The 25978-nt window shown below is 42.2% G+C and overlaps 1 protein-coding gene across 15 annotated transcripts in view; it reads right to left on the bottom strand.

Moving 5' to 3' along the window:
- The window catches only part of SLC8A1 (solute carrier family 8 member A1), a 364284-nt gene that overhangs the window by 16075 nt on the left and 322231 nt on the right, over positions 1-25978 (bottom strand). For all 15 annotated transcript variants that reach the window (XM_029937892.1, XM_029937890.1, XM_029937893.1 and 12 more), the window contains one exon: positions 11273-11548. In XM_029937892.1, coding sequence (XP_029793752.1) covers positions 11273-11548 — 276 coding nt within the window. The remainder of the gene's footprint in view (positions 1-11272; positions 11549-25978) is intronic.

Raw genomic sequence — 25978 nt, 5'->3', positions numbered from 1 at the left:
GTAGACTGAGCTCAGGTGTGGAAGTTGTAGAAGAAAGGGTTTCATCCGTACTCTCAGGAAAAGACTTGATCCTGAGTTATCAATGTCAGGTTCTTCTAGGCGGTTGGACCCTTATCCCCCTCCCTGTGGACTCTGGAAGCACCGGCAGTAACAGATACAAGGAGGGCCAGCACCTGGAGCACTTCTGATGCGGCCTCACCCTGGGCGGGGACCCCTCTCTGAGCAGCCTGACCAGCTGTTCTCTAATTGCACAAGCAGGTTAGTTTAGGGCTTTTGCTTTGCCATTTTTCAGCCATCTGGAGCAACATCATACAAAGGATCCTTCAGAGAGGGGCATTGTCGTGAACTTTTTGTGCATTTGCGGTTACTTGTTTTACAACTCTGAACTCAGGAATGACAAGGTAAAATTTGCCCTCTGCTGGCTCCACTTGCAGACTCCAGTGGGGATTGTTTCAGTTTGGAACCAACCCACGAGTTGTTGTCTCAACCCATGAGTTTTTACAGTGATAACCTAATAATAGCTTACAATTTATGGGGGACTCTGTCAAAAAGCCCTTGGGCTCCAGAGGAGGAGGGCGGGGGTGGGGGTAAGAAACAAACACAGCACATCATTTCCTGATTGTAAATAACAGAACCAGTAAGCTCTTTTCTCCTTAGCACAAAACATATGATTTATCTGTGCTGAGTTAAACAAAGGTTATCACATACGGCCACCAACAGATTTGGCATTTCAGGTTCATGTGCCAGAAGAGGTGGCTGAGGAACAGGAGGCATTTTATGGATTTAAATCCTTCTTCTGGAATGAAGCAGAGTATAAACTGATAATGTATAGCTCATGTTTCATTCCTGAGAAAGGGCAGGATGTGAGGTGTGTATGCTGGGCGGCATTGACGGATTTCCAGCTGGATTTGTGCTTAAAATGCCAAGTACCATGATTTCATGTCTATGATATGCACCATCCCCAACAGATATTAACATGCTTTTACAGTCACATGTATGATTTGCTTTTTAAATTGAATTACCATTTTATTTGCCTCCTCTTCTAAAAATACCACTGGGCCTTAAATTCACTTTGTGGCTCATGCAGTGCCCATGACATGGCAATTAGGTTCTGCTTATTTTTATAGCTCATTATTTTTCCTTTTGAATTTGGTGATAATATTCTGTGTGCAGGGAAACAAGCATCATAGCCTCTGTCCCTACTCTCTTCCTAATGGTTTTCATGGATTTATGTTGATCCAGGGGCCAACAACCAGGCTCTACAGGGTGACAGCTGGGGCCGGGGATAAGAGTAAGAAGCTGAACTCAGGCGAGTTGCCTCATTTGCAGTGTGTTATGATTACCTGACTGAATTGGCCAATGATATGTAGCCTCCCTAGATCATTAAACAGGTGGTGTTACCCCAAGATTCACAGTGCTAATTCTAAATACAACTGTGTGATATTTTCCCCCAGCAATTTCAAGTATATGCGGCAAGGTTACTGTTGGCGGGGCAGGCGGGGGGAGGAGGTAGCGGGATTGTCTTAAAGGGTGCACAATCTATATATGCACAAAGCAATAAAGGCCAAAAATATCTCCTCCTCGTAGTTTGCAAATGTCTGTAGAGATTTTTGTGGTGAACAGAACAGAAATGATCTTAACATCTTACAGAAGCTGAGGTAAATCCCTACATTTATGTACTACTAAAGTATAGTGACGGTCGTGTAGAGGATCCAATTTTTATATTAAAATTGGTCCTTGTGAAATGCTAAAAGAAGACGCATCTGTGGGGTCCTAGAAGGTTGCATCAGTGCTTGCCTGGGCCAGGAGGTGGAGGTGGGGATTATGTGTCCGTAGCCAAGAGGGATCTTACTGGAATGATGAAATGTGCTAAAGCTGGATTAGGGTAATTGTTGCAGGGCCCTGTAGATTTGCTCAAAAAAATCCCGGAACTGTCTACTTGAATGGGTGACTTTTATGGTATATAAATTATGCCTCCAAGATTGTTTAAAAATGCAGCCTGAGGCCTGACTTTAAAAGAAGAAAAATGCATAACAGTGGTTCTTGAAATTTTTCATTTTCACCATCTTATTTTCACATGTGAGAAGGGAGAAATGAAGGCTGCCACCTCAACGTTGTTTTCAAGTCCCTTGTGAGAGCCCCATGATCTTGTCAATACCCTTGGAGCAAACAGGCCTAGGACCTTCAGTACACTCGATGTTTTGTTTCCCTTTGGAATATACCTGAAGACTAAAAAGGGGAGGAAATTTACATTCATTCGCATTGCACATTCGTAACACCAGCTCGTAACACAACACAACGCCACATGTACGTGCACCCCTGAACAGAGTGATATTTCTGTTAATATCCTCGCGTTGTCAGACCTAGACTATGCGAGAAGGCCCAGAGAAGACTAGGATCAAATATTTTTAGCTTTCCTTCTTTTACTCTCTGAGTTTTGTGGGACTGAGTGAAGGTGGAGTGGGATTGGGGCACTAATCCAAAGACAGGCTTATGTCACATTGGCCATGACTTGTGCTGCATTCTCAGCTCCCGGGGCCACCTCCTGGTAGATGACATCATGGTCAGCATCCTGGTCTCCCTCCAGCCTTGTGCTCTATGCCAGGGACCCATACAGTGCTGCCCCTTGAGATGTATCAAGGATGGTAACTGCCAACTAAAAACGTGTAAGTACTAAATACAAACTATTCCTTTGGGCCATAAGAATAAAGGCTTCAAGTGGTTTCGAAATGGGTGTTTTCCAGGTTTTTACCAAAATGCTTTGGGTTCTGCTGCACTTAGTCTATTTCCCCACTGTGTTTTAGTTTAGAATAACAGGCAGTTCTTGTGCCATATATGGAGCAAATCTTGTGAAATCTGGTACCCAGCCTTCCTTTGTTTTGCTCTGTCCTTAAAAATGCTTGCTTTTGTAAGCTTCCCTCAACTCCTATGACATCATCTATTCATGAGAAAGTATGCTGGAACGTTCTGGGTGTTTTACCTCCAGCTGGCTGGTCACTGGCGTGAGAGTGAGAGGAGGTCCTGTGGAAAGCCCTCTGATTAGGGCTGCCCAGTGCTGTACATGTGGCCGTGTCCCTGGGTGGCTCTCCCTCTTGCCCCGACTACGATCAGAGGGCCCATTTTCAGCAGTCCTGACCTTTCTTGGTGGCAAAGAAACTGACTGCTTACACAGGTATCTGGAAACATAATATACCTGCCCTTTCAGATCCTCCTGGGGGAACGAACACGATAGCCATGGGGACATCCTGGAGCAGAGTAAAGCAATTATGTTTTCCTTCCCATTTAAGCTGGTGTGAAATGTTAATCGTCCAATTAGATATGTATACACATAATATGTAGCTATGGTACTTCCTCTTCAAACTGCGTCTGAGTTGAAATGCCATTGTTGAGTGTAAAGCTCAGAGTAAAATTGCAGGTAACACGCACACAACTGAGAATGTCCACCTCGCCAGAATTCCTAGAATAGGACCAAGTAATGAAGATGGACTGTGAATTTTCTTGGTTTGCTATTTTTCACTTGCTGTGATATAGTTGAGCTAAATACCAGAAGGCCTAAGCCTATTTATCAGTATGTTGAAGTGGAAAGGAAAATAAATCTAATATATATATTTTGTTGTTCATCAATTAAATGCGAGGCCCTGTACTAGGTACTTGATAAAAGTGCTCTTATGTCATAGTCACTACAACTCTGAGATAGATTTTCATGTCCCCCTTCCTGTTATTCAGCTTGATGAACTAAGGTTGACAGGAGTTAAGCAATTTACCTCTAGAGGTGTCCTACCTCTTGTAAGTGGGGTGGGTGGATTTGAACTCCTGTCTACCTGACTCTAAAGCTCATGTTCTCTTACACCTTCCTGTGGATATCCATAAACACCCCCTAAAGAAGATTTTGCATAGTTTTACTGATATGGAGACTGTTAACTAGTTAATTCATGAATCCAGAAATGAAAGCACCAAATCTGTCTGAAGTAGGATGGAGAGAAAGGGAATGATCGTATCGGATTCCTCGTTGTTCTCCAGGGTAGATCAGATGGGTGTGGGATTTCAGAATGGGCGGGATACAACTTACCCTGAGAAGAGTATCTGATTTGTGCGGCGTGCTGTGTTTCCTGCTGACCCTGTCTCTGTTGTTAAGTAAGGGGCAGGTTGAGTGTGTGTACCGATAGATGCCTTGAATACCTACTTCTCATGATTCTACTCCCAGGCTCCTACTTTTGCTCAGAGACCTAGAAAACTGGGCTTGATTTCCAGAGTTGCCAGGAAGTCTGCAGAACAGGACTTCTGGGAGATATGTCCTTTCTGGTCCTGACCCCAGTGCCTCATCAGCTGTGAATATCACAGAAAGCCTTGGTCTTGGCCCAGAATGACCATATTTCCTTTAAATTTTTACATGTAGGAAATGCTAAGTGTTTATGGGTATAGAAATAGGTCTTTATCATTTCTGTAACTTTTTGAAGCACGTACTCCTCTAGGTGTTTTCTATGCCAAAGGAATGATAGTGCCTGACTTCAAAGAGCTTGAATAGAATTCTACTACGGCATGCTTTAAAAGTAGGCAATACTAAATTGAAGCAAAGAGAGAAGTAATTCCCCACAAATTATAAGATATGTGGGGAAGTGTGGCATGCTTATTTTAAAAATAAATCCATATAAAAAATCCAAATTAAAATAGAGTGGTTGAGTACCAGATTATAATGAGACAATTTGTCATTGATTGACACTTGGACTGAATATGAGCAAATTCTCATTTATTCTCTTTGGGCCTTAATTTCATTATGTAACTGAGGATATTGGTGCTCTCTTTATGCGATAAAGGGACTTTTAAACAGAGACACCACTGTCTATACAACCCGCCTGACTAGATTAGTTATGTTCGGATCCCCCGGTAAATAAAGCAGTGGGATTTAATAAATTGTCATGTCTTTGTTACTCAAGTATACTCTACAATATTGTAGTTTTCCAAGTTTTTAGAAGTCAGGAAACTAAAACCCAAAACATGTTAACCATACATAATAATAATTTTTTTTCTGCAATGTTTTCTAGCACAATGCTAAAGAGGTAAAGAATAAATTCATTTTTAGAGAAGGGTTGGGTCTCAGAGACAAGAAAATCTCAGAGGAGACAAAAATCACTTCCTATCACTTAATGATATGATCTAAATAATAGATCATGTAAATACAGTGTGCATGCCTAGCACACTGTGGAGCGGTAAAGTTTTAAAGTTTCTTTCCCTGATCATAATACTTTTCCTATTCTTATTTTCTGATGGTTTCTATTCCTTTTGACATTTTGAGAGTTGATGTCAGTGTAGAAAATGATGATTTCCTGGATTTCTAGCAAATTTTGGTTGACAAAGTGCTCTGAGATCCATATTACTTAAACCTCTCATCAACTCTGCTTAAATTGCCATGTATCATTGGGGCACCTGGGTGGCTCAGTCAGTTAAACATCTGACTTTGGCTCAGGTCATGATCTCCCGGTCTGTGAGTTTGAGCCGCATGTAGGGCTCTGTGTACTAACAGCTTGGAGCCTGGAGCTTGCTTCAGATTCTGTCTCCCTCTCTCTCTGCCCCTCCCCCACTCATGCTCTGTCTCTCTCGCTCTCAAAAACAAATAAAACACTTAAAAATGTTTAAAAAAAATCTAAAAATTGCCATGTATCATCATGCCTGTTTTCCAACTGATTCCAGTCACATAATGAGTAATGGTCAGAAGTCCAGCTTCCTGAATTCAGTTCTAAAGCTCTCTACCTATAGTTCTAAAGCTGTCTACCTCCCTGGTGCATGTTCATTACATTGCACTAAGAAACATAGTGAACAGCTAGTAAAACTAGTTTTTTTGTCAAATTCTTCCTATGGTATTTAGAAATCTGGAAGTAATGTAACTTAAAAATAGCATACATTTTCTCTAAAATAAGGTTTTTTTTTTTTTTAAAAGGTTCTATATACAGAATGGGAAAAATGCCTAAGATCATCTATTTTCTTTCTCTTCATGATTTAAAATGTCTACAGTGAAATAATTCCTACTTGACAAAACTCAAGGGTATTCAAAGGGTATTCAAAACACTGGGAGTGAACAGAAAAGTCTAACAATGCCAGAGGCTGAGAAGCAGCCTTAGAATACCCATTTTTAAAACTGTTCTGGTCCTAGAAGTAAACAGCTCCTAATGGGAAGATACAGGGGGCAGTAGGCCAGCTTCAGGCACCAGCCTAATCAAGATGTATGGAGCAAGACCAAGGCAGACTGAGCAAGGTAAAAATATTCCCAACTCATTAACATCTAAGAGTTTTTTCTGTGAGGAGAATGCTTGCTTCTCCTTGAATCCAACAGGAGCAAGACATGAAAGGAATGTGTGTGTTTGGAATGTGATGTAGAAGCTGGAATGTCTTGACCCAATATACCCAATTTCATCCGAGTAAATAATTGTAAGCTAAAGGAGTGTATGCTACAGGTAGTGCCTAGGACGAAAATGGCTGGGTTCTAAACTTCTTGCACTAATTTCTCTTGAATTTTGAGCCTGTTTTCCATAGAAATAGTCTAATGTAACCTAGTTATGGTCCCAAGTCAGGCTACCGAAAAGTGACTAACTAGTACACAAAGTATACCTAAAGTTTTAAGAGTATTGGCCTGAGTTCTGGATTTGAAAAATGGAGATGATAGCAGAGAAAAGAATAAAGAAACAAAAACATCTTTCTCCTCATCATACTTCCCATCATAGCCAGATTATGAAAGAGGAGACTCAGTGCTCCCAAGTCACCCTTGCCCTTCTTACTACAATAACCTACCCAGATAGAGTCTTCGAGAATCAGCCACACTATAAAAGTATCTACTGCTCATCTCCCTCAATCATAACTTTCTTACCTGTCTCTAGAAGATAAGAAGAAAGCCATCTGATTTAAGAAATCACACTAACATGTAAATGACTGATTTGCCCATTCATTTATAGACACAACACATTTACATACACACCCAAACACATGGGCACATATAATTGCATTATTTACATATTAGCTAGGCATTATTTTAGAAGCCAAATATGTGAGAGAAATTGAAAGGGCAAGGTTTCTGCTCCCATGAAGCTTACATTTCAGTGGGGAGAGGTAGAAAATAACATTCAAAAATGATTTTAAAAACCCAGAAAGTAATAAAGACTATAGAAAATAGGGTGATAGAACACAAAAGAATTTGTTGTGCTACTTCACATTGTGTGGCTAGGAAAGGTCTTTTGAGGAAGTGACATTTAAGATGAACTATAATTGAAGACAAAGAATCAGTCTTCAGTGAATGAAGGGGAAGAACATTTTAGATGGCTAATGCAACCTTGAGAAAGGAATGAACTTGGTATGTGGAGGACAATAAAAAAGCCAGTGGCTCTGAAGAACAAGGAGGAAAACAGAATGGAAAGACAGGCAAAGGCCAAGTCACATAGGTCTTTGTAAGCCAGGGGGATACTTTTGAAGTTGATCTTAAGTGAAGTAGGAAGCCCTTGGAAGATGGTAAGCAGAAATTGGGGTCTGTTTTATATCTTAATCCCTAGGAGAAGCATGGAGACGGGAGGCTACTGCAGGAGTCAGAGAGAATGACTTGCCTGGACTTGGTTGGAGAGAACTAAGTGGGTCCCCCATGATGTTCTTTAGTGGTGGGATATGCAGGACCTAGGGATGGCTTGACTGTGGGGATGAGGAAAAAGGAATCAAGGGCCCTGGGCAGATGATGATCCTGTTTTCCTGAAAAAAGATAAGATCTGGAAGGAGTAGGTTTGGTTGAAGCATAAGGCAGTCAAGCAGTGGAAATAAAGCCATTCTACTCTGGACACGGTGATTTGGAGCCCCAAATTCCACATCTGGCATCAATATAGGAAGGGCAGTTGTCATATGAATCTAGAACTCAGGAAAGTGGAGATTGGAGACACAGATTTGGTAATCATTGGCATGTTGGTGGCATTTAAGCCATGGAGACTGGTGTGATGGGCCAGGGAGTGAGCCCAGGTGGGGAAGAGGGGAGGGCTGGGGACTAGGGTCTGCTTATTCCAACATTTAGAGGTGGATGGAGACTATTCAGGAAGCCCCTCTTCTCTGGAGAAGAAGCTCTCCGAAAGGGGGATTCAGGAAAAGAAGGCTCTTGCTCTGCTAACAGGTGTGAGTCTTTAAGGTCATCTCAGCATACCTAAGCTTGAGGGGGGTGGAGATCCTCAGAGATCCTCCTCTGCCAGTAGGTTAGAATGAGCTTTTGATACCAGTGGTATGCGGAAGGAGCTCTTTTCCCCCATAGATTTTGAAAAATATGATAAAAAGTATAAAAAGTTTAAGATATTTAAAATATTTAATCCTGCCTTAGGGCAGGCCACCACAAGCTGAGAATTCAAGGGTCTCACCTCTCAGGAGGCAGCACTACATCAAACACTAGCCCGGAGCCCTTCTACTTTAGGAAAAGTGTCAAGACATCAACCTAGAGAAAAAGCTGGGTCTCAGGACCAATGCCGATGAATAGTAAGCTTTCGGCGAAGAAAAAAAAAAAACTGGTCTCTTCTATTCTTCTACCTGTAGCAACTGGGCTTTGTCATCTGGGAACAATAGCATCATTATTATTTTTTTAATCCAAGGAGTGAGAAGCTATCATAAGACACTTCTCTGAATCACCAGGGTTGAAGAATCAAGTCAGAAATATTCTGTTTGTTCAGCATCTCGTTCAGTTTGCACAGCTGCTTTTGGTGGGGTGATGTCTGTTTATATAAATACGATTATGAGATTACCTGCGGATATATTGTGTGGGGAGCATGCTGCACAGCTAATATTGCAGCAAATTACAGGGATTCTCCTGGTAACAGAGCAAAGAAATCTGTTTCCCGATGGGGAGGATTTTTGGCGGTGAAGGGAAACCATTTTGACAGCTAATGATTCTCTTGGATTCTCCCGCGCAGGCTTTCCTACCTCTTGATGCCCCTACCTGGGTTCTGAGCCGGTTTTAAGTGGCAAAACAATGAGAAACACTACGGCTTAGTGTCATCCACATTTCATGTTACAGAAATGGCATGGCTTAATGATACAGTATGGCTGCCACACTTTTCAAAAGAGTTTAAAACACAAGAGTCACACAACTTAGGAAGACTGGCATACGGGAAAAGGAGCCAGTTTTGAGGTATTGAAATGAGAAGGTGGGAGATTTTTAAAAATACATATTTTTCAAAACAAGGATTTTCTTAATAAATCTTTTTTGTCTTTGAGAGAGAGAGAGAGAGAGAGAGAGAGAGCGAGCATGAGCAGGGGAGCGTCAGAGAGAGAGAGGGAGACACAGAATCTGAAGCAGGCTCCAGGCTCTGAGCTGTCAGCACAGAGTTGGATGCGGGGCTTGAACTCACAAACTGTGAGATCATGACCTGAACTGAAGTTGGCCGCTTAACCAAGTGAGCCACCCAGGCACCCCTAGAAACAAGGATTTGACTTAGTAATATCATTTCTTTTGATCTGTTCAAAACAGGAGATGCATTCGGTAGGCCCACCTGCTGACTTTGCAGAGAGGTACGCTGATTTAGAGTAACACTGACGAGAGACCTAAGTTTTGCTTTCATTATCCTAATTTGTACATATTCTTCTCAAGGGTTAAACCTAAGGCCAACGGTGTGTGCTAACCTGAGCACCAGCCTTAGGGAGAGGAGATTCCAAAACATGGTTTCCTAGGAACCTGAGGGAGAGCAGTGGATAGCCATGATGTTGATGCTCCTTTTAGTGTATGTGTTCTCTAAACAAAACAATGCACAATATGAATATTTTAAGGTTTTCCTCCTGCTTGCTAAATTTCTGGTTATTTTGGGGGGGAAATCAAAATAAAGATCAAAATTGGAACTTACAGTAACAGCGGAGGTTGGGAGGGAGTCTGCTTCCCTCTGAGGACCAGCAGTCAGCTAGAAGACTTGGCATAGTCCTGCTCACTGAGGCAGGAGTGACAGTACCCCCGAAATCCTCTGGCGCCTCCCTCAACTCGCCTTTCATCAGGAGTCCCAAACGGTCAATCGGTTGGATAATACCATGTGTCCTACAGCTCACCAGTATAAATCTGCACCATTCGTTCCTGGCTACTCGAGGAGGAACTGTCCCAACTTACACTGTCAGATCATCCCCAGCTATTCAGAAATCATAACAAAAACTGCTGTTTTAATCAAATTCCTTCCATGTTTCAAATGTTTTACTAGATGCATAATGTATAGGTGTTTTCTCCAGTCCTTCCTACCATTCTGCAAGTTAAATAGGACCATCCTGTTTTACAAATAAAGGCTCAGAGACTTAGCCACAGTCACTGAGATGATGAATGTCAGCGTGGAGAACAGTAACTTCCAGTGAGGAGATACATACATGATTTAAGACGCACTTGTTTGCAGACTCAAAACCAAAGCCAGGATTAGCTGTCTATCTGCCAAGGTGTCAACTAGTGCTGGGAACCGGATCCAGCTCTGATGTGCACTAGAATCACCTGTGAACTTACACACGTCTGGGCCTTTCTTCCAGATCCTCTGATCCCACAGGTCGGTAGTGGGTTTGGGGTATTTGCCATTTTTAAACAAACTCCCAGGTGATTCTGATGCTCACCAAAATTTGAAAATTACTGCTGTCCATGCCATGTTTTGGAGGATGATTTCTTAGACGTCGGAGCAAATATAATGAGCTATTGTTGCAGGTGGGAAAAAAATTAGGCTTATAAGGAATGCACTAAGGGACAGCCATGAAATGTGGAGCTTGCCTGCTTGCTTTGGCCAGAATTACTTCTTCCCTGTCCTGATCGATACCTACTTTTTTTTTTTTTTTTTGTAAACTTACACCCATTGATATTTGGGTCGAGAGACAGTGTATCAGTTTTCAGTAGGTGTTTATCTCAGGTACCCAACGATACAGCTTCATAAAATTATCCAAACGTTAGTAAATATCTAAAAGACAAATTTTGTGCTCGAAGATGATTCTGTAGTTTTGTGTTTTGGAAAGCGCTAATTGTAACAGGAAGCTGATCTATCGATTTATCCATCAAACCAATGTGCTCCCTCCACGCAGGCCAGGCAGCCCCCCTGGGAATGCTTTCCTGTCTTCTTGATGATACTGGACAGTGTTCTAACCTTGAAAAATGCCATGACAGTCTTCTGGCAGTGACATTATTTATATCTCTGGGCTCTTGTGTTTCATAGGCCTGGTTTGTTATCACAGTCCTTGAAATTGTGAGAAAGAAAAGGTCAGGAAGGCGAATGGGCTTCCACATCTAAGGGAAATCATATAAGAATACATTCTCTACCTGGTACTGAAGTTCCAAGTGCAACGAACACGACCGCAGTGACAGAATCTTTCAGGCCGATGGTGCATCCGAAGTGAGAAGCCAGGTCTCCAATGAAGGCTGTCAGGATGCCGATCATGAGGATGGAGACGATGAAACAGGCCCAGCCGTTCCAGTACTCTGTGGGGGGGACGAAGGCGAAGAGGACCTTCCAGAACACAGTCAGGAAATGCATCACGTAATCGAAGCAGGAGGGCAGCTTCTCCTCCCCACATTCGTCCTCGTCGTCCTCTTCCCCTGGAGAGAGGAACGAAGCACATTTCATCCCAACCTGCACTAATCGGGGTCTTCCTCTCTCCACCTGCCTGCTTCCCAGGCCTGTCTGAGTAACCAGTAGGTCATTAGAGGGGATTGAAGCTAACTGAAGCTTAGGGTTTTCTCAGAGTCGATCGTAATTACTCAATTAATTATCAAACTACTGACATACCATGGTTCACCGGTCACGAGCAAATACTTAAGCCCGCACCCAGCTCTGGTTATGTGCAATCCACACATGCTTTCTACTGCCCTATCACCTTCAGAGATGTGAAAGGATTTCTTCCAAAAGACTGGGAAGCCCTGTGCCAGGCTCAGGAAGAAGCTTCTTGTGACGAAGGGTAACGACAACAGAGCCCTTCCAGCTCGGAGGCTGGCTCCAGAGATCTGTGGTGAAATGTTCATGGCCCTCAATCACAGCGCTGGGCCCTCTTCATTTCTTTGGCTTCATCCCTCGCAATGACTTTGAACTCAAAACTTCATCCTAGCCAAATGGGATTTTCTGCATTTGTTTGAAAAAATTTTTATGTCTTTGAGAGAGAGTGAGTGGGGGAGGGGCAGAGAGACACAGAATGTGAAGCAGGCTCCAGGCTCTTGGCTGTCAGCACAGGGCATGACATGGGGCTTGAACCCACAGACCATGAGATCATGACCTGAGATGAAGCTGGACGCTTAACTGATTGAGCCACCAAGGCACCCCTTCTGCATTTGTTTTTAAATATATGTACTTTCTCCAACTTTTGTCCTTTACAACTACATGTGTTGGCATGTCCTGATCCCTTCCCCCCTCCCCTTTCCCACTCATCCTTTAAAACTCACTTCCTTTGTGAAACCTCAGATGGCCCTCCCCTTGCCTCCATCCAGTGCTTCAATAACCCCCTGATACTTGTGATACCAGATCCATGGTTCTCAAACTGTGGTCCCTTGGCCACAATATCAGCATCCCCAGAGAACTTGTTAGAAAAGCAAATGCCTGGCCTCATGAAATCAGAAACAGGAGTACTGGGGGTGGAGTGGAAGGGGGTGGTGCAGGTGATTCCGATGCACACTCCAGAACCATCCTCTCTCCAGATTGTCCGTTCACTTTCTTTTCAGGTGGACTGTGAGCCCATCGAGGGCAGGAGTTTGTTCATTTTTGTGTCCCCAGTGGTTGATCCCACTTCCAGCACATGGAATAAGCTGGCTAAGTGCTTGTTAAATGAAATAATGCATGCACAAATGTCCACTGACTTTATATAACTACTTAATTACATAATATATACACACACAGCACAATTCTGCCAATTACATCCTACAATCAGTGCATAAATGCACCAAGCTCATTATTTAAAGGAACCGGAAAATCAATAGTAGAATTCTAAAACAGACTTCATTTTTAATGGGATAAACTCCCCATTCACATACTTTAAAACTGGGATACTAAATGTAAACTCTTCTTGAAGTGGTGGCCAATATTATGTCATGTTTTGTGCCATTTGGGGAAGAACTCCTTGAGGACTTTGTTCACCCCTGACCCCCACAAACCTTGTCACCAAAGATTCCCCTGGTCCATCTAATGCTGACAGGTGAGGCCGTCAGACTTTCCAGCTGACTGTGTGACCTGAGATACCAGAAAGGAGCAAATGCATGTGCTCTCCGTGGGGCGCTGCAGTGGTGAAGCCATCTGGTGCAGATGGTGCCTGGGAAAATCCTTAAAGCAGAGGAGCACAGAGGGAAAAGTGTGCTTCACAAAACACAAGAAGAGGAAAGTCTCCATTTGTCACCTGTCCTCTCACAGAAGAGACAAGACAATGGCTTGCTCTCTCTTTGACGAGCACATGGTCAGAATCATCATGCAAACAAACAAACTTTGGGGATCTGTGGAGAAAACAGACTCCCCCTGGAGGCTTTGGACCATCACCAACAAAGCGCTGGCAGGAAGCCCCCAGCAGATGAATGGAATCACCTTTGGAGACTAAGTAGGTAGGGAACTCCAGTCAGCGGCTGGTGGTAAAATGTGTGACTGACGAGAGTAGGGAAGCATTGTTAACCACGTTGAAGTCACTGAAGGAGGCCCAAAGGGTGGCTTGCATGCTTTGGTAATCTATGTAAGCCAATCAAAACCTAAACCAGGTCAAAATACAGTCGTGTCTGAGAAAACAAAATTTTATTTTTTGTTTATTATTGAGGCAGAAAGCATGAGTGGGCGGGGGGGGGGTGCGCGGAGGGGCAGAGAGAGAAGCGGACACAGAATCCGAAGCAGGCTCCAGGCTCTCAGAGCTGACATGACCATGAGATCATGACCTGAGTCGAAGTCAGCTGCTTAACCGACTGAGTTACCCAGGTGCCCCAAAAACAAAGTTTAAGAGCAACCAATCACAAGCCGCCACCTAGGCATTACCAAATAAGGCAGCCACTTAAGCTACAGCCAATCAAATAATTTCCTTGCTTTGCTTCCTCCTGTGCTCTATAAAAGCCTTTCCCTAGCTCCTGCTGGCAGAGTGCCCCTAAACTGCTTTGGGGTGGCGCTGCCTGACTTGAATACCTGTTTGCCCAAATAAACTCCTGAAGGTTTTAACGTGCTCCAGTTTATCTTTTACACCCATCTCCTTCAGTCTCATGTTGTACACTTACTGTACATTTGCAATATCTTGTCTGAAAGCTGAAGATGATTTTAAATAAAAGCACATGTTATGGGCTGAATTATCTCCCCCAGATTCTTATGGTGAAGCCCTAAGCTCAGAATATGACTGTATTTGGAAATAGGGCCTTTAAGAGACGACTAAGTTAAAATGAGGCTGTTAGGGTGCCCTCATCTAATCTGATCGGACTGGTATCCTTATAAGAGGAGGGTATTGGGACATATACCAGGGATGCATGCATATAAAGGCAAGACCACGTGAAGACACAGCAAGAAGGCAGTCCCTTTCCTCAGTCAAGGAGAGAAGCCCCAGGAGAAAGCAAACCTGCCAACACTTTGGTCTTGGACGTTAATCTTCCAGAACTGTGAGGGGAAAAAAAAACGTTCTGTTTAAGCTACCCAGGCTGTGGTCTTTTGTTACAGCGGCCCTGGCAAACTAATACAGTCCTTTCAGAAGCCTCCCGGCTCATGACATTGATACTTAAGGATAGCCACTCAGTGTTTCTACTACCCTCTTCCTTTCTTACTTGCTTATTCATTTCTTATTTTTCTCCTCTAACCTTTCTTCCCATTTCCCTTTTACCCTATGCTTTGGGTCCAGGAAGAACTCCCAGTAAGAGCAGCCGTTGTTAGAGCTTATAGGAGAGAAGGAGGAAGAAGAGAATCCTGTCAATTCCTCAAATTCCTCTTGTCCTCAACTCCCCATTTCCAAAGATGGGAGTTGCAAAAATACCCCACAAAAGCTCAGGAAAAGCACTAGGCTTTCTGGTTGTATTTATTTTGTATATGATCCTTGTAAGTTCTTATATTCTATATTTTGGGGCATTTTGTAATTTTGTAGGATATATGATTAAAGCAGCTTGGAAAACATGAATTTTAATTATTTATACAAACATTCTGCTTCTAATTCTACAAAATTAATTTGGGGTGTCTAAGACTCATTGTGAAGAACAAGAAAGCAAATAGTGAAGCTTCTCTGAATAAATGACACTTATAAATTGAGAGTAGACATTGTATTTGTCTTCAAGATGGGAATAATAACACTTTCCCATGAGGGATGTGCAGGGGAGTAATTAGATCATTTCTTCAAAGAGAGGATATTTCAAGATAATGATTATCCTGGTAGTTATCATTATTTTCCTGCACTTGAGATTGTACTGTGTTTCCCTGTCATCATTTAATTGATTACCCAACATGCTGGGTCCTAAGGTTACTTTCTAGACTTTTAGAAACAAAATTTAATCTTGCCCTCTGGAATTATCTTTATGATCTATAAGTGTGCAAGGCAAAATAAGTGTGTGTGTATGAGAGAGAGAGGGACACAGAAGTTTCTTTCTGTAGGCTTCCAGCATTATAAGGCATCTGAAATATATGTATATGTGTGTGTATATACATATATACACATACACACATATATGTGTGTGTGTGTGTATGTGTATATATATGTGTGTGTGTGTCCTCCACATAATGGAAAATGTACAAATGCCTAGCTGTGTTGCCCATCAATTTTGTATATTTTCATAATTTTAATTGTTAAAAATTGCATTATATTTTGCAATCACTATGTTCAACCTGGATTTGTCTTTCATTTAAACTTTTAATATAAAATGGGGTTTCAATGTAAAAAAAAAGGAACGGGCAGTTTGGTCGGTTTCCTTTTATAGGATCCCTACACACATATATATATGAAAGAGCATAAGCAAGGAGCAGAGAGAGGGAAAGAGAGAGAATCCCCAAGTAGGTTCTGCCCTGTGAATGCAGAGACCAATGCAGGGCTTGAACCTATGAACTGTGAGATCATGACCTGAACCAAAGTCAGACACTTAACTGACTGAGCCATCCAGGCGTCCTTGTGTCCGAAATATTGTAACATGTAAATCTGGGACGGGAGGGCCATCTGCTTTGTTGCATTTCAAAGTAGAAGTGCCTTCCCATCCTTTTTCCTGTGATCACACTGCTCTTTATAAATGTTAATTTCCAACTCAGATGCCATTTAAATATTAAAAAATGACCACTGACTGCCATGTATGATGCACAAGGAAAGAGAAGGAAAGAGAAATATGCTTGTCCATCCCCGTCAGGACCAAAACGTTTGTTCCCTGCAAAGAGCAGGGGAACATTAAAAAACAAAAAATACCTGGAACATCTTTTCTGTGATGGCAAAAATGATAGTAATGCGCCAGTTCTGTATGTTTGCCTGCTTAGGCTTACTGGAAGCTACCTACTTCTTTCAGTTCCCTCCTCTACATTAACGAAGGAACAGGCAGTTTGGTTGGTTTGCTTTTATAGGATCCCAAGCAAAGGATCTTCTTACGTTAGAATCCTCGTTTGCAGCTTTATGGATCCACTAATGGAAAGACGAGCTGTATTCGATTAATCCTTCCCATGGCCCTTCAAATGGTCTCCTTGAAAACTGTTGGACTTTGTAAATATAACTACAAAAATAGCCAAATCGTTAAAGCCACAGAGGAGAGAGCATCTCTTCAACTACTGACATAAGAGAACTTGCTCTGACTGTCCTGGGACATGAACACAAAGGTGGCACCAGCACAATTGATCAGGAAAGGGGATCCTCACCTTGGCACCTGCAGGTGGCCCCGCGTCTAATGCAGCCCAGGTGTTAGAGTGCGCCCCTCCAGAGGCACCCAGGGTTTGGCCTCAGGGAAGGTTTTATCAACCAGAAAAAGAACTCACTGGGGCAGAGGGGACACTTAGGTCAGAAGACTTGACAATTTCTAGTTCTCATGGCTTATTTGGGAGCAAGACTTGACCTCCCTGAGCCTCGATTCCTCATCTGTCAACTGAGTTTCCTAACTCCTACATTACAGATCTGTGGGAAGGACCGGTAAAGGAAATGTTAGAAGTTTTTTGTGAAACTGTGAACCCCTTTACAGACATATTCCTTCTCTATTTCTTGTCAGAAGGAAGGCAGTAAACCAATACGATCTGAGTATACTGATTACACAGAATCTATATTCTATTTGAATGAGTCGTTATCACTACAGCCTTCCCAAGTTGTTTGATTTTAAGAAAAGAAAAATGGAGGAAACATGACAGAGTGTCTACTAAGTGACAGACACTCAACTATTTCACATATCTGACCTTATTTAGTCCTTGCAATAATGCTACAAAGTAAGCATTATTAATCCTGTTGTACAGACAGAAAAAAACCCTGAAGTTCAGAGGGTTTAAGTGACTTTCTAAAATAATCACACCATTGGTAAGTGGCTGAGTTAGGATTTGATCTAACAGCCCAAGAAACATTTTACTACATGTGATGTTCTGTTAAGGCATCTACCACACATTGATTCAAAGTTTGAATATGAGAATGCTTCTAATGCCTAGTGCTATATAAATACAATGTTGCCTTTTTTAGGAATTTGAAAGCACCATGTATCATGTTTGTATTGTAATTTATTTTCTAGGTATGGCTTATTTTCTAGAGCAGATACATTTTTGGTCCAGTCAGCTGTGTGATCTCTCGCAAGAACTTGGGGACCAACTAAACCTAGAAAACAATAAATAGAGGGCATAATGATTGTGATGATTTTAAAATTTCTACTTGAGTGCAGTTGTCAAAGGTCAACCATGTAGTTCTGAATCAAACACCCTGGTTTACATCTAGGTCTTCACTCAAAAATTTGGGAAACTGGCCTACGTTGTCACAAGTCTATAGTGGAAAGTAGTTTGGGAATGTGTGCTGTATTAATCTGAAGAAGGGTCTGACTTTCAATTACTTCTAGGTATTTACCTATCATGAGTCCATTTTTATTTTGCAAGAGTATCCTCCCACTAAGGGAATAATGAGAATGATCAGATGCTTTCCAGGAGTATGATGGAGTGAGTATAGTATGACATCTGCCAACCACACCACCATCCATATGAGCTGCACCCCACAAATGTTACTCTGCAGCCCCATGTAATATGAAAACCAATAACTGTGAAGCTTGATCACTACGGTGGTTTTCTGTACTTGACACAGGTTGTTTTGGGCCTAAGTTCTTTATGAAATTTTATTCCTTTTTTTCCAAGTGAGATTGATTTGATTTGGTGTCTCTAGTTTCTGAGCACAAAGATTTGTTGCCTTCGAACCAATGAACAGGCAGGCTAATTTGATTAAATGGGCATTCTCCTCTATAGCTATCTTTTTTTTTTTTTTTGCAACCTGATACAAAAAAAGTTCTATTGTAGATTTCCTTTTTTTTTTTTTTTTGCTTTCAAAGATTCTGACATAATGGTAAAGTGTTTAAGACAAAAGAAACCTTAGCAATCTGTGAAATCAACCTTCATTTTAAGAGGAATAACTACAAACAGATTTGATTGAATTTTTTATTCTCTTGTTTTCCTGTGTCTCTCTCTCCCCCAACTTCCCCCATTTGATACATAGGGCTTGAGTTAAACCCAGTAGCTTTTACTGTCTTGCTCACTCAGGGATCTAAAAACTTCTTTTCTTCTCCATTCCCCCTACCACCTTTTTTCATTTTTAATATTTATTCATTTTTTGAGACAGCACCAGCAGGGGAGAGGAGGGGGAGAGAGAGAGAGAGAGAGAACCTGAAGCAGGCTCCAGGCTCTGAGCTGCCAACACAGAAACTGACATGGGGCTTGAACTCACAAAGTGTGAGATCATGATCTGAGCCAAAGTCGGATGCTTAACCAACTGAGCCACCCAGGTGCCCCTCCATCTCCCCCTTTAAGTATTTGTATATTATTTCTAGTAAGAAAACATTCTTTTGCATCTCTTTCCACTCTTAACAGTTTCTATATGCCAATAAATTCAGTAACCCAAGGATTCATTCCCAAACAAGAATTTGTCTGTTATTCTGGGTTTTGGAGAAGTGCTGTAAACATTTTCCTATAACCTAATGGTTGGGAAGTATTTATATATATTCTCTGATGACAAGTAGAAGATATCAGCAATTTTTCCACTAAGTATATTGCAAGATAATTTTCTTACCCTAAGAGGGATCTCAAAACACAGTTTACTCAGATTACTAGATCTGTGCATTGTCAAAGCACAGAAAAAAAAAGCATTTGCCTTTATCCGATGAAACATGTGAATGAATATTAGAAGATACCCAGACTTACAGCACTGGGAGTGTTTCAGAGCTTGCTTGGGTGGCTGTCAGCTTAAAATGAATGCCTTTAAAATCTGTCTACCAAATGGTCAACTGTGCCACACTTGAGAGTCTTAGCTACTGGAGAGTTCATGATCCTATAGTCCAAGGTTTGTGGGCTCTCTGTTAGGTCCCATACATTGGCCCAGGTCCCATAGGCTCTTAGGACATAGGGAATAGGTCCAATCTTGCTCCATACGCCATTCCTTCAGGCAGTTGAATCTGGCTACTCCCATATCAACCTCAGTCTTTTCTCCAAGTTCCTTTGTCAAGCTGGCCATGCTTCTCTGAACACTAAGTCCTCCTGTTTTGGAATATGGTATGTGGAGCTAAGTGTAACTTCAAGAGGCATCTAACTCACCTGCATTGGGAAAGGTCTTTTACCTTTCACATTCTGAAAGCCATTCACTCTCATTAATGTACACATTGAACTTTAGGTAGCCATCTCAAACACTGTCCTACAGAGAACTTACTTACACCTCTACATCAACAACAACTCTTTCAATGCCATTTCTCGGTCCTCTCTCCCATTTCCCATATTAGTATAACTGATACTGGGGGACACAACTATACACAACTATACAATGTTTAATCTGCTCTTTAAGAGACATGATTCCTTATTGTCTGTTCAGTCCGGTAAAACTGTTATTAGAATACCTGTACCATTGAGATCATGCCAGGTCTAAGAACTTTCCTTCTTGAAGCTTTCTTCAAAATGTATTTGGATTATGAAAAAGTCCCTGGGAAGCGTGTTGTCCTTTAGGAGAGTGTGAGGCTTGCTGTTGGTCTCTGGTCTACCTTAGTCCCTACAGACAAAGGCCTGAGAGCAAGTTTAGGGATATGCTGAGACGTTCTTCTTCACGAGCTAGTAGGGATTTGAATTAGTGTGGAGACTCGCTATCTAGAATACAGTGTGCTTGCACACCCACATCTACGTGTAGTCCTAGAGACTTGACTGCTTTGTTATTTTTATTCTAAATAAATGCATTGGATATCAACGTCATTGTGCATAAAGTTTGAGTTCAAGATTGCTATAGATTTGTAACTTGCCTGTTCTGAGATGGAGAGAACAGCCACATAGACGCTGTTAATCATCCCCAGCCTCCAATTCCAAGCCAGAGACAGCCTTGGGCCATTCTTCCCCAGAGGACCAGTGCTAGTTTCAGCCTATACTTGGGGGGGTTAGGGACCCATGTGATGTGTGACAGTGCTGGAAGGGACACAAGAAGGCAACTCACTCCCTGTGAATACTTTTCAACCTTGTCTGAAATAAATGAATCCCCGGGTGAAAGAATAGAATCCTTAACAGTGACTTAGGCCATCATGGACCTTGTTAGGATGGTTGGCTCAAGAAATACCTCCTGCATCAGAAGTATTTCTCAGCAGATGTGACCAGTGTCAAAACAAAAAATGATCCACTAAGAAGTTCTCGTTCCTTGCAAGTCTGATGATTAGCAAAACGAATCAGTTTAAAGCTGAAAACAGACTGTGTAGCTTCACCTTTCTCTTTTTAAAGAGTTCCTTTATGTGAACTGAGTGTTCCTAAATGATTGTAGCTTGACATAATTAGGCATGTGTTTATGCCCCAAGCTTTGTCTTTGCAAAATAACTCCCAAGTCAGGCGAACTGTCTTGAAATTCAGTGTACTCTTACCCTTTGTTGACTGTAGGATGGACAGAATTCCAGGCTTCTGCAGTAGAAGGCATATTCCCTATAGACTTGAGCACCTATGGAATAAACCTTCAACAAATAGAATTGATATTCACTCGGCAAGTGGGGATGCCTCCTGCTAGTTTAGATGGTTTAGTTAATAGCGGGTGGATTGTGAACACACCAGGTTCTAAGATTGGCCTGAGGGCTCTGATAACACTGTAAATATCAGCAGCTGCATCTGAATTGGCTTCCTAGAGTGTAGGAAGTTGAGCTTTGGAGGAACTGTTTAGGCAGCAATAACCCTGTAATTTTCAACAAACAGCTCAATGTTATGTCTTAGGAAAATGTTGAAATGTATATAAGGGTGAATGTGTATCAAAGCCTGCCTCACATGCAGAGCAGGATAAAAAGACTGTCTGGATTCTCTTACGATACTGCTGTGATCTAACTAGGAGTTCAGGTTCACTTACTGAGTGCTTACTCTCCTGCGCATGAGTAAACATATACACCCCACCCAATCGTCATCCTCCTAGCAATCTGGTCAAGTAGGTATTATGTTCTCCATTTTAAAGATGAAACCAAGCCTCGAAGAGTTTAAGTGACTTGCTTATGAAATCTGAACCTCTTCCCACCACTTTACTGAAATTAACTCGACCCAGGGTTTCCAGTGGAAAAATTCTCTGTGGTTTGTCCAGCAGAAATCCAGTCTGATAAAATCTAAGCTCATTAAAATATTCTCCTTAAATACTCCTAAAATACTCTCCTTAAAATAACCCTCTGCATACATCATGTATAAAATACGGATGCTCTTTGGGGGGAATGGCTGGCTGGCTCTAGTTTCTTCTTTGTCAGGAGTCTGATTTTCCTTTCATCTTAGGGAAAATCCTCTATTGGTGGTTTATATTGGCCCTGTTGAGAAGTGGGATCCCTTTCATTCTGGTGGCAAACCTCTCTCTCCGTATACCAAACAGAAGGAAGGCAGCTTTTCAGGAGCTGTTCCCCACCCTTAGCCCGCCCTGCCCCTTGCCTGCCCTGTCTCAGGATCACTTGATGAGCCTTTGTTCTGATCTCGAGCTTTGTGAGTTGATTTACTGGCAAAGTGGCGGTGTTCGCCTAGTATCTACAATTCGAATCATAGCTTTGGTTCACACAATACAAAATGATTGCAGTTAACTAGTTTCCCTCATCTACTTGCCCATGTTTCTGTCTCTGTTGTGATTTTCAGTGAACCCCTGGTAAATAGGCCCGCCACAGACAACAAAGGGACTTCATGAAGTGATCTTGGGCACAGATTCTCCATGTGCTCGGGTTTCTACTCTTGGAAACTGAGGACGGCCATTACTTATTTACTCCTTAGGGATGAGGGAGCATAAGGCAAGCTGAGGGCAAAGCACAAGCTAGCACACATACCCCACCCCCACCCCAGGTGGGATATTCCTCAGGCACTCCTGGCTGCCCTAGAACAAAGGCAAGGGAAAACAGATGGTTAATGGGTAGAGATCCGTCCTGGAAGGCTTGAGTCTCCACCAGTTAATAATACCTGAGTAAATTATAAGAAAAAGACAATCTTATCAATAAGATAATAAATCCTGTAGACTCAGTTTCCTGGAGCCCCAACATTACCCCTCCATAGTGATATGGGGAACAAAGGCAAGAAGGAAATGACAGGTAAAATTAAATTTCCTTGGAACCTGAAGCCCATTGACAAATATTTGAGGTAAATAAAGTAACTCTCTACTGTCTGTCTTAATGTTAATGCTTTGCTGGAGGGGAAAATCACGTTAGCTTGACAATGTCTAGCCCTCCCGCATCCTGTGAGTCTTCTCTGGCCTAGGAAAATCCCTTCAGAAACTACCTCTTGACTTTATCTCCCCCAACTCCATAGTATATAATCAGTCACTCTTACAGCCTCAACGCAGCTCTTTATGCCCATGGGTCTGTTCCCGTACTTCAATAAAATCACCTTTTTAACACTAAAGAAATCTCAAGATTTCTTTCTTGGCTGTCAGCTCTGAACTTCCACCATTCCCAAACCCCATCATTAGTGCTGATGACAAGATAAATGAACTTTTTAAGGACGCTGTATGCTTCTGTGTAGTAAAATCTGTTTTGGACAGGACGATTAGCTTGTTTAGATGGAGCATATCAATTCCCTCACTGCTCATGTACAGTTTTTTTTTTTTAATGCTTATTTATTTTTGAGAGACAGCATGAGCAGGGGAGGAGCAGAGAGAGGGAGACACGGAATCCGACGCAGGCTTCAGGCTCTGAGCTGTCAGCACTGTGCTGACAGCTCAGAGCCTGACACGGGGCTCGAACTCACAAACTGTAAGATCATGACCTGAGCCGAAGTTGGACGTTCAACTGACTGAGCCACCCAGTCGCCCCTTTTCTTTCTTTCTTTCTTTCTTTCTTTTTCTTTCTTTCTTTCTTTCTTTCTTTCTTTCTTTCTTTCTTTCTTTCTTTCTTTCTTTCTTTCTTTCTTTTCTTTCTTTTCTTTTCTTTTCTTTTCTTGTCTTTTTTTAATGTTTATTTTTGAAAGAGTGGTGTACACTTTTCTTAAAGGGTAGGCTGGTTACAGGGGATGTTGACAATCAAATTTGTCTGCCAGGGGCTTTTTAATTTTCTATAAATAATAATCCTGATGGAGCTGTGTGATGGTTTTCTTCAATATAAAACATCTTAAAAATATCTCTTTCCCTCTCATTATCCATAAGTCTATGCCTATTTTTCTAATCTTGTTAAAGCATGGAACAAATGCTATTAAATTTATGAGTCAGAACTCTAAAAAACTTTAGATCACTGTTTTATGCACAAGTCTATGCTGAAGCCCTAACCTGGACCAGTATCTGTAGTCAGTCTTTAAACAAGGTGGTTGAAAGAATGACTTTATTTGTGCCATTTAAGTTTTTCAGTGAATATTTAGTAATAACTTATGTGTCAGGGAGAGTTCTAGGCATTGGAAACATAGACAGATAAAACCCGTAGAACTTCCACTCTGACTAGGAGAGACAGAATGCAGTCAAGTAAAACAAATGAACAAACCTCATAATTTCAGATACTGATATGGACTAGGAAAACAGTGAAGTCAAGTAGTGTGCTAGTGTGAGAAGTAAAGGAGATGATTCATCTTCAGAAATATCAAATAAAAGTTGTGCTGTCTAGTTAACTAATGGAAATAAATAGGAACCCTCTCCCCCAGTGATGAAGTCCCAAACCCCTGGACACTTCAGTGTCTGGTCTTTTCCCCCTTTCTGTTTCATAGGCTTATTTTCACAGGCTTTGCAATGAGCATGCCCCAAAGAACAAAGGAGGGACTGCAAGTCTCTGAATCATCACAGGAAATGTACATTTGTTCCAATCAGACTACTTTTGCCTTATGTGGGCATAGGTGACGTCCAAGTAAGGCTTTTGTAAACTCTGTCATACTCAGCCAATGAGGAATCAGGGGAGGGACTTATATGCTGGGAGATAAATTGTCTGCTGTAACTACCCCGAGTGTGCCTGTCCATCTGATACCTGCTTTTGCAAGAACATTAAACCCTAGCTTCACTGTGCTCCGAGTCTCTGAGTCCCTCTTTTAATTGGGTCAGTGGGCTTATTTCTCACTAGTGACAGGTGGTTGAGAAATTCCTCTGAAGAGGTGAGCTGGGAGTTGATACCTTAATGGTAAGAACATCCAGATAGGGGGAACGCCTTTCGTGTGTGGTGGGGGGAGGGGGGAAGCAGTTTGTGCAAAGGCCCTGAGGCAAGAGCATAGTGTGAAGAATAGGAATAAGCCTATGGCCTATAGGCATTAAACTCTGGAGTCACAAGCTTGGCAAGATGGAAGGAGGATTGAGTCTGGAATCAGACCTCTAGGTCCGGGTCTGAATCCCAACTTCTGTTTCCCCATCTCATAAATGGGTTCATGGATACATATTGCTCAGGGTCGTTGTGCGGCTTGTGTGAACAGGAAACTATCCACCAATGGTGAGACCATTCATTCATTCAGTGCTGCAGAGGTGTTGGTTCAGGAAAGTTTTGGTCTTTGCTTTGTCTGATCCTAAAGTATCAACATCAAGAGGGATCCTTAGACAAGATCAGGGGATAGGCATGGTTGGAATAAGTATTAAGGGCCTGGTTCTACAAATGCCAACTTGAGAAGAAAAATGAGAGCCATGCTATAAAGTTTGGCAAGGGCCAGCAATTCTAAGACAGGCTCTGTGTGACCTTGGATGAGACACTTAACCTCTCTGGTTTTGCTTTCTTGTTTAGCAACATAAGGGGAAGTCAGAATAGCCTATCAGTTTTAGATATGGACTGGATTCTGTTCTAAGATGTCCTAATAGGACAGAAGACACAACACCCAGCCAGACATGTTCAGACAACGGCCTGGCAGGAGAGCTGAATGTGGTGGGGGGAGTGTGTCAATGCCTGTTGGTTCAACTAAGTGGCTTTTAGTTGCAAGAATCAGAATGACATGGTCTTTATCAAGGCAGCAGACTTAACAGCAAGAATTCATGCTGCAAGGCGCCCCTCTGCCTTTGGATGTGTGTACATGGTGGTGGTGGCTATGTGGTCTTCTCCTTCTACCTCTTTGGGTTATCCCAAAATGGTTCCCCCAATGAAAACAGTGTATGGAGGCTCTTGCCTAGGGATGCGAAGCCCCCCATTGCTCCTGCGCTGATTTGTAAGCAACCACTAGAAGAACTGTATTCACATCTCAGCAGCAAGGCCAACAAAGAGCTACTGGATTCAGTAATGGAGCATTGTTTGCAGAGCTGAGCTGCCGCCTCTCCAGACAAAAGCTGCATCAGAGACGTGACTTCAGGCTTACAAATAAGAGCGCTGAATCATTCTGGAGCCCTTCAGCACAGTGTTTTCCTCAAGACTTTGTAATAAGCAATTTAAGAGAAAAACAGCTCAACAGGCCAATATTCTTTTCAGAAATATCAGCTAAAGCATATCCAAGGGCCAGAAGATAATTGCTTGTTTCTCCCACCCTCTCACACTCCCTCCCCTGTGTAGCTGGCCTGCATC

This window comes from Suricata suricatta, chromosome 4 (assembly GCF_006229205.1).
Source record: "Suricata suricatta isolate VVHF042 chromosome 4, meerkat_22Aug2017_6uvM2_HiC, whole genome shotgun sequence".
NCBI classification, from domain to species: Eukaryota; Metazoa; Chordata; class Mammalia; order Carnivora; family Herpestidae; genus Suricata; species Suricata suricatta.
This window is presented reverse-complemented; position numbering and strand designations above follow the sequence as displayed.